The 8,751-nt window shown below is 53.9% G+C and overlaps 2 protein-coding genes across 2 annotated transcripts; both read right to left on the bottom strand.

Annotated features, from left to right (window-relative positions):
* Nucleotides 1–877: 877 nt before the first annotated feature.
* Nucleotides 878–2,253, bottom strand: CCOS01_16400 (alpha-1,3-mannosyltransferase CMT1; the record flags this gene model as incomplete). The annotated part of the gene is made up of 2 exons (XM_060464536.1): nucleotides 878–2,061; nucleotides 2,115–2,253. 2 exons carry the CDS (start codon nucleotides 2,251–2,253, stop codon nucleotides 878–880), a joined length of 1,323 nt encoding a protein of 440 aa, XP_060305032.1.
* Nucleotides 2,254–5,579: 3,326 nt separating this feature from the next.
* On the bottom strand, nucleotides 5,580–8,098 carry CCOS01_16399 (ABC transporter; the record flags this gene model as incomplete). Its single annotated transcript, XM_060464535.1, has 5 exons — nucleotides 5,580–7,137; nucleotides 7,213–7,405; nucleotides 7,462–7,686; nucleotides 7,756–7,942; nucleotides 8,009–8,098. 5 exons carry the CDS (start codon nucleotides 8,096–8,098, stop codon nucleotides 5,580–5,582), a joined length of 2,253 nt encoding a protein of 750 aa, XP_060305031.1.
* Nucleotides 8,099–8,751: the final 653 nt, after the last annotated feature.

The raw sequence follows: 8,751 nt of genomic DNA, 5'->3' as shown, positions 1-8,751 counted from the left end.
CGGTGCCGGCGGCGGCGGCGCTGTTTGCGTTATTCGCTCGATTTCCCGTTCCGATACCATTAGGTACCTAGCAACACAGAGCCTGGTTGTGCCACTTCCCGATAGCGAGGCCCGGTTGAAAGTTGAGGTCAACGCCGCCGGCCGGCCGGCCGGGCTGGTAGGGGGCCGGGCCCGAGGTTTCGGTACCGGAGCCGGCGGGAGGTGAATTGAAATTTCTCAATCGGTCGGACCCCGGGAGTTGAAATAACGGGGGGGGGGGGGGGGGGGGGGGGGGGGGGGTGGGGGGGCGGGGGGGGGGGGGGGGGGGGGGAGTATATTGCTCGGCGGGGGGGGGGGGGGGGGGGGGGGGGGGGGGGGGGGGGGGGGGGGGGATGTGGAGTGCCGGCTTATATGTCCCTACCTACATTACTTTACAAATACGCGCTCCCCCGCCCCCCCCCGCCCCCCGTTCCCCCGGATCCGTCGTGTGTGGTTGGCGCTTGTGTTCGGCCTTTGGGACCTTGAGATGTGGTTCGCATGCAGCACGCAACGGCGTCCCGACGCAAGGGGGGGACGGAACCGATGGGACCGATGGGACCACGGCTTGGTCGCTACTATTTGTTGTGGCTTTCCGATCAACGGTCGCCGCCCTTTGACGACTTTGGACTAGACTCTACGCAAATGAGCAACCGTGTCATATATACCATGAGAAAAATGCTTGGAAACCTATCACATCAATATTCAGAGGTGTCGTCGGATACGGAGATGCAAAGTTCAAAAATAGTTGATATTAGCGCCTGCTATCCCAAAACACTATGCTACCGGGTATCATGGTTGATGCTCTCTACAATGAAAATTCCACCACTTCTCCTCCTATAGCGCCTCGAGCTGGGTTCCTTCAAAGTCCTTCATTCCAGGGCCGCCAGAACTGGTTCCTGAACGTCGGCATACACTTGACCATCGCTGGCGGCTCCTCTTGCCAGTTGATCTTTGGAGGCTCCCCGTTGTTCTCATTAATGGTCCAAGCCGAAGCAAATCCCCTCTCTTCTTTGATTTGTCGTCCGTCTTTCACATTATATGCCAAGCTGACGCTCGGCACGACGGCGATTTTGCCGTGACCCAGCTTCCACAAATCCTTGCACAGCAGTGTTGGCTCGCCGGTATGGCACTCCCCTTGATATGACCTCCGGAAATCAATCTGCTTCTTCAGGAAGGGCTCTCCAGTCACCGCAACGCCTCCATTCCAGCACGCAAACACCTGCAGTGGCTTACGGCTGAGGTATCGATCCTGGGAGTACGGGTGGTTCCAAAACATGTTCGCCACATCGCTCCATTGTTCTCCCTTGGGTGTTCTGTCGGGAATCGGCAAAAAGGTGTCGCCGTTGATGGCGCGAGAGATCCACGAATCGTAGAACGAGGGTTCTCCATTATGCGGCGCAAATCGGAGGAAGTGGTAGTCCATCGCGCAAGTCATATCGGCTCCCTGCGTTTGCTTCTGGTACGCCAACTCTAAAATATCCTCGGTGCATGCAGCAACGTCGTTGAGGAAGATAATCGTCGCCTTCGGGTCGTAGGCATCCGCATCTGCCATCATGGGTTCCAACGCCAGATTCCTCAGCTTGGCGAGCTTGCCGATACGATCGCCACTGTGGGAATCAATGCTGCTTGTCTGTAGGTGATAAGAAACTCCCATCTGGTCGAGGTGTGATTTAAGGCGGTATAGCGTCTCGTATGTACCATCGGTGGAGATACCCTCAACAATGGAAAGGGCGCAGTTCTCCGGCCCAATGACGTTCATGGCTTCCAGAACAGCTCCTATCAACTGGGGCAGGAGATCTCTAACCTGTCGCAAATCGAGAGCAAAGAAGTAGTGCCTCTTATCCATGTTCATGGTAGGCCGCAGAACTTCGTAGCGAGTAACATTTGTCGCAGGGCAGTTGACAATGGGAAAGCCACCATTTTTGGGGTCTAGAATTGCCTGCACGTATTGACTTGCTTCGCCAAACTTGTCTGGTCGACCTTCGTAGAGAGCTGGCTGAACCCAGTTTGGCGATGAGTCGTTCATCCAACTGCCGCCATATTCTGAACCCAAATCAGTACACCGGGGTGGCAAAAGGGCCATAGGTTAGACTTACGTTCTGCTGTCCAAGGAATTACAAAGTATTGGACTAGCGGCTGGTGGAAGAGCAAGAAGAATCCGGTGATGAGAATGAAAACGATGATGGCGATGAAGGGCGTCCGAAGCCGCCTAGGGTTATGAAAGTTCGCAATCATCGTGTGTATGTACAGTGGTCGCTCGACGAAGTCACAATGTGCTGAATCAAGTTTGGCTGCCTGACGTGCGGCGATGGCATGCGGGTCTTCTTCGAATATAGCAGCAATAGCAGTTTTGGCGAACGATGCCAAGGGAACCATGAGCGTACGCCAACGAGACTGGATCGAGCGAATATGCAGGTTGATGACTCTAATGCAGTAAAAGAGAAGATGCCAAGATCGGTAACCTGAGAAATGGATGAGGGTGGGAGGAGGGTGGCTAATAGTTCATATCAGGTCCCGGTGGGCAGGAGCACTGACGAAAGCTAAAGCAAAGGCGATCTGGAAGGCGAGTCGAACTCGAAACCTCCCGACAGTTCGTTTCTTTCTGTTTCTTGATCGGAACTCTCGGCGACCCTGCAGGAAGAAGAAAAGGTTATGGCATGAGGGCCAAAAAAAAAAAAAAAACAGAAAGGACTACTGTTGGGATTATAGAGTTCGGCGTGGTCGTGACCCAAGAGCAAGACAGCTCACATGGCCGGGAATGGCGAGTGCAGCTGAAGCCTGTGAGAGACCAGCAGTTCCCACCGAGCTCCGTTATAAAAGGTGTTTAGGAGAAGAGACGGAGCCCGAGCGATGCGAGGCGCAGCGATCCAAGAGTCGGGATCAACTAGGATCTTGGTTGGGAAAGGGGGAACGCAAAAGGCATCGAGCGGTAAGGAGAGAGAATAGGTGAGATGGAGGTCAAAAGTAACGTGAATACCTTGATGCTGATGGGACGGGGGAGCATCTGCTTTAGTTTATGTTGGGCAGCACGCACTCGTTGGCCCTTAAGGTAAGATAGCTACCTTCCTTACCTTACGCACGCACAGAGAAAGAAGGCGGAGTCTTGACTCTGGAAACTTAATAACCAGGAAGGAAGAGAGACTCCTGGCTCCTCCTTGGGGCGGGCCAAGTGGTGTTCCTGGCTGTGTCCGGTATGTGTCAAATTGGCAGGATGCGCCTCACACTGCACACGTAGCTGCGGATACCCGTACCGTCTCGGGGCATCTGTAGCCAAAAGGGTACATCCCAAGGCAATAATGGGAAACTCAGACTGGGCTCGCCCTACCCGGATGCACATCGCACTATGTGACCCTCGAAAAGATCTCCACGAGCCAGGGCGGGTAAGGAGGGAACGGACCCAGTTCCGTCGTTGCAATTTGATAATAACCTGTCAAGTGCCCACATGCGAATCCTTCAATGGCACCATGCCAGGTACGGATACTCTGCCCACTTCATCTTTTTTCTTTTGTTTCTTCTTTCCTATCCGTGTAATTCTGCTCATTCGGTCTCACCGCAACGTATGGAGTATGGCAATGCCTTGTTGGTACTCTGCGACACGCATGCTGCGCTGTGCCTTGCCACGGTCGTTGTTCCGAGGCCGGAGTTATGTGGCAGGAATGCGTTCTCTGTTGAGGCATGGCGAGTACTCCGTACACACGGTTCCTGAGTGAGAGTTCCACGCCCCGTCACGGCTTGTTTCACCCTCTGCCTCTCTCTTGTTCGCAGCCTAAGTACCTTACAGTTTACCTTGGTCCGGATACCTCATCAAACAAACAATGAGAACAATCGACGGCATTCATGACGGGGTGTTGTGATCTCCAAATTGGTTCTGAAGACAACATCATCATGGCCACTGTTCCAGAAGTTAGAACCCCCGTCTCTGAGGTGCAAAACCCCCCAGTGTAACCCCAGATGACCAAAGTTAGCCAACCAGGAAAGCTAACCAGCTCATTGTGGCTTACCCTGCTTTCTGGAGTCGCCCGGTCTAGCGGCAGCATCGCCCGGCCAAGCCCCTAAGACACGCATCGGCCCCCGGAAAGGTACAATGTTAATTTGGAGTTTGGACAGTGCCATTACAATTTAGTATATGCAGTAATTACGGCTACCACGGGCTACGGCAGTACCGAGTATACTGCGTAAGAATCTCTCAGCTGTTTCGCTCGTGCTCTTGACACATCCGCAAACAAGATGCGCGACGATGTCTCAGACACGCTGCGCATACAAACTCAACTCAATCAAACATCGGATCACCAAGAGGCACTGGTCCAGTCAAACACAATTGTTTCCGTCCGTCTGTGCCTCTTCGCAAGGGCCAAACCTGGAGTTCTCTCTCCGCCAATGCAGCAGTGCGTCAACAATGCACCCTCCTGTTCAATGTTATACCGCAGTATATACATTTGACTTCTTTCCGGGATCGACCACGGCTGATGGTGCCGATCCTCCCGCCCACAATCTCCCGAGGTTGCAGCTGGAAGTTTTTGCAGAGGATTGCAAGCAGCTTTTCTCCTTCATGGGGCCTCCGAGCTACTGATCCTGTCCAGTAAGAAGAAGAAAAATGCTGCAGCCTGGCACAGGTAGCCGGCAAGTGTCATGACATTTCCTTGTCATACAACCACAATACCTTCTCTCCATACCACCTAACCCTTGTCTCCAGTCTGCCGAACAACCAGGCGGCATTAACCAGCCATCGACGCGACACCGATCGGCTTTCGTCCACGCTTTTTCTGACGAACTCGCATTCATGTCAAGTTTCCCAGCAAAGCCATTGGCCGGCTTGGCTTGTCCTGCTGAAACTAGCCGTCTTCGACAGTCGAGAGTGAGGACGTGCCTCACCTCAAATCCTTTTGACAGCCTAGGCAGCGGGGCAGACCTACTTCCAAAAACAAAATAAAAAATAGTCGAGGGTTGACGTTGAGGCAACGCGCCAATTTCGCCGCGGCCGCTATCCCGATCCGACTGGACGGGCCGGCGCAGCGGCAATCAATCGACCAACATGTCCGAAAATAGCGCTGTTCTGTATTGGCTCTCTAGCAAAAACTTTGTACCTTTACTGGCCTATGCGTTTCACGCTGTGAATACGCAACGGCCTCATCTTTGAACACTCTCTAAAAGTCTTCACAGGTGTTCTATTGCGGTCGGACTGTTTTTCAGACTCGTCGAGTCTTCGGCTTTCAGCATCGTCAGATTGGAAAGCCAGATACTTCATGCGAATGAAGCTAAAGAAACTTGAGCTGGATCGAGACACTAGGCAATTGTACCTACTCGACGCGCGGATTCCGGAACCCCCACATGTACGACGAACTACACGTATACCGGGCGGATCAAGCCTGACTCGCCAGTCCAATTGACTGGTCCAGTATTCTTCTGCCTTGGACACCGGTTTCTAGTGTATTGGTATTCGGTACCAATGCGCCATCTTCCTACGCAATCATATTTCATTGCAATTTCCTGAATAGCTGGGACTTTGGGCACCGTCCTAGATTTTGGCCGAGCCATGGTGGGCCTAGGCAGTTTGTTACCCTCTACAGACTGAGCAGTTTCGTCACCCTCTTCGCAACGCTCTCCTCGAATTCGGTCACGCCGCTCTGTAGGCGCGTCATGTTCCCTTGTCTTAACTTGTACACAAGCCGTCGTCTAGGTACCCCCTTTTCATCTTCATCCTCTTCGCTGTCAGAGTCCTCGGCGAGACCCTCAACTGCTCCGCGCATGAACCACCGATCGTGACTGACGAGCACCACTGCGCCCTCCCAGTCTCTGAGTGCTCCACGCATAGCAGTTACAGTCTCGTAGTCGAGGTGAGTGGTAACTTCATCGAGGATGAGACAGTGTGGTCTCCGCCATAAGAGACGTGCGAGCTCGCATCGCACAAGCTGCCCTCCTGATAGCTTCCCAAGAGGTACATCGGAAGCAATGCGACCAGGCAGACCGAGGCTGCCCAGAACGCCACGGACTTGCCCCTCATCCAATTCCCCGGCTACTTCCTCCATGAGCATCGACAACGCCGTCAATGTGGGGTCGCCTTGGCCCTTCTCTTGCAGAACATCGACGGCATGCTGCGAATAGTATCCCAGCTTCAGCCGTGGGTGCGTTGTCACTGTCCCTGACGTGGGCTTCGTCTCGTCGACTAGAAGTTTGACCAAAGTCGACTTCCCGGCACCGTTCAACCCGAGGATGCCAATTCGATCACCCATGTGAACAGACAGGTTTATATCCTGCAACACTGTTGGCGCCGCTAGCTTCGTCTTGACCCTAGTCGGATAACGGAATGTCGCATTCTCTACCGATATGAGAGGCCCCGGGAATCGGAGATCTAGAGGTTCCGGCAAGACGAAGCTTACGGGCCGTTCATCTTGGAAGACGTCTATATCCTCGCGGGCTGTCAAGTGATAGCCAACAAGGTCGCGATTCAGCTTGAAGCGGCCGCCTTTGGCACTGACTGTAAGGCCCCATCGATCGTCGAGCTTCTTTTGGCGGGACTTGGCCTGCCGCAGCTTGTTCTGGTCATCATTGGCTTTGCCTGCCTTGATGTTGTTGGATATGCTTTGCTGGATATGAGCCTTTTGCTTGTCTTGAGCATCCTTCATCTTTGTCAACCAGAGTTTCCGCTCCGACTGCGATGCCTCGTATGTCGGAAGGTCGCCGTGGAAGTACGTCAACCCCTTTTCCTTCAGGATGAGAAGATCACTGCAAATGGTGATGAAGTCTCTGTCGTGCGACACGAGGATGAGCGTAGGGGCATCATCCATGTCTTGGAGGGACCCCAGATACCGCTGAAGCCAGATGATGCCAAGTAGGTCAAGGAAGTTTGTCGGCTCGTCCAAGATGAGGATGTCGGTCTCCTGGAGCAGCGATATGCAGAGCGCCGTGCGCATCCGCCACCCGCCAGATAAGCTGGTGACGGGTTTTGACATGTATGCCTCGGAGAACCCCAGGCCGGTCAGGATGCGCTTGGCTTTGGACTCCGTCTCGGCAACTTTCGACGGCTCAACTTGTAGTTGGAGATCTGCGAGCATCTCTAATGCCTCTTGCGTCTCGCTCTTCATGGTTTCGGCCGATATCTCATCTTGCGGCTGATCGACCCTGGCTTTTGGGTCAGTATCATCCACGCACGGAATTGGATGGGAAAGGAGCAGAAGAAAACCCAAAAAAACGTACAGTGACTGAGACTCGGCGACCTTTTTCTCAAAGGCCTTCAAAGCCTTGCGTGCTGCCAGGCCGCGGTCTCCGCTGCGCAGCCTTGCATTCTTGTCGACTTGGAAGAGATGCTTTTGGTTTCTTTCATGACGAAGAGCGCGAATGGCGCGCACGGGGCCGAGGGAGTCTGCGCTATTGATGCCATCGGACAGAGCTACGAATGTCAGTTCTGGGTCGATGAGGAAGATACAACGGCTATGTCAGGCACACCTCTGATTTCCTGTTCGACATCTGACCGCGCAGTCGCCTGTTCGATAACGTGCTCCAACACAGTACGGCTGCTTCCAGCGGGGCCATCTACTGGAGAAGTCGAGTCGTTGTCTTCGGGGCGCACGTCCGAGTCGGTATCACTGATGCTCGTTTGCTGGAGAAGAGATATCCGAGTTGCCTCGGGTATGCCGGGGATTAACTTCTCAGCAATGGCTTTGAGAAGCGCTTGAACGTCGCGTCAATCATTTCGAGTTCGAAAGTTTGGTCTCGCGGCCTCTGTCGGTATGTACTTACTCGATTTGCCTGAACCATTTCTTCCGACGAGGGCGTATCGTTGGCCGGCCTTCAGACGCAGCTTGGCGTCGACCAGGATCTCGGTCCCCTCGCTCCGAGCTTTGGACTTGCCCTTGGCACCACCACTACCACTACCACCGGGTTTACGTGCCGAGGTGACGGTGATGTTGAGACCATCAATTTCTAGCTATACGAGACTTTTTGTCAGCCAGTCTGTACGCTTACTTTAGGTAAGTTATGAAGGAAAAATTACTTCTCGATAATCTGCTGTCTGGATGTTGAAGCGCGTCTGTTTGCTGGTGCAGAGGATCGTGGCCACGGACTCGGACGCCATCGACGTCATTGCTGTGACCTTTTTTTTTCCCCCCCTCTTCCTCGGGTCGGACAGTTGATTGAACTCAAATAAAGAAAGGATTGATCGCGAAGGGATGGATAATCAAAGCGAAAACCGCCGAACAAGGATGATTGAATTCGATGCCGTGCCTCGAATTTGAGGTGTTTGGGGCATTCTTCACATTATATTTTGATTCTCGTTCGGTTCTCTGGCCTACGCCAAGAATACCTAACTAAGGTGCTTATCCTATCGGTGCCCGCATCTGCTTCCCAAGCATCTCACAGATTGAAATATCATGGCGCTGGAGGATAAGCTCGTCTAGCTTGGTGGCGTTGTACCTTTTCCCTGCAAACCTGAAGGAGCTGCGCGGTACGTACCCCTCTCGCCTTCACCTCGAAGTGACTTGGAGTCGCGGTTCAGGTGAGTTGGTCTGGCTTCTCAGCTTGCGTTGGTGTGTTCTCAACCACCCCTCCGCACAGAGTGACTCACGCCGAACACTGGACGGAGCCCTTTTGAGACGCCCGGTCGGATCTGCGGGGGATCCACTCCCCCTAAAAGGAGGGGGGAGCGGTATCCGTACGGATAGCCAAGTCTGCGGAGTGGTCCGCCCCCCTCCCTTCCATCCCCCGGTTACGGTTTTCGGCCGCGTCACGACCGGCCGG

Source organism: Colletotrichum costaricense (assembly GCF_030867565.1).
Source record: "Colletotrichum costaricense strain IMI 309622 chromosome Unknown Scaffold_29.1, whole genome shotgun sequence".
NCBI classification, from domain to species: domain Eukaryota; kingdom Fungi; phylum Ascomycota; class Sordariomycetes; order Glomerellales; family Glomerellaceae; genus Colletotrichum; species Colletotrichum costaricense.
Note: the sequence above shows the minus strand (reverse complement) of the source record. Positions and strands in the feature narration are given on the sequence as shown.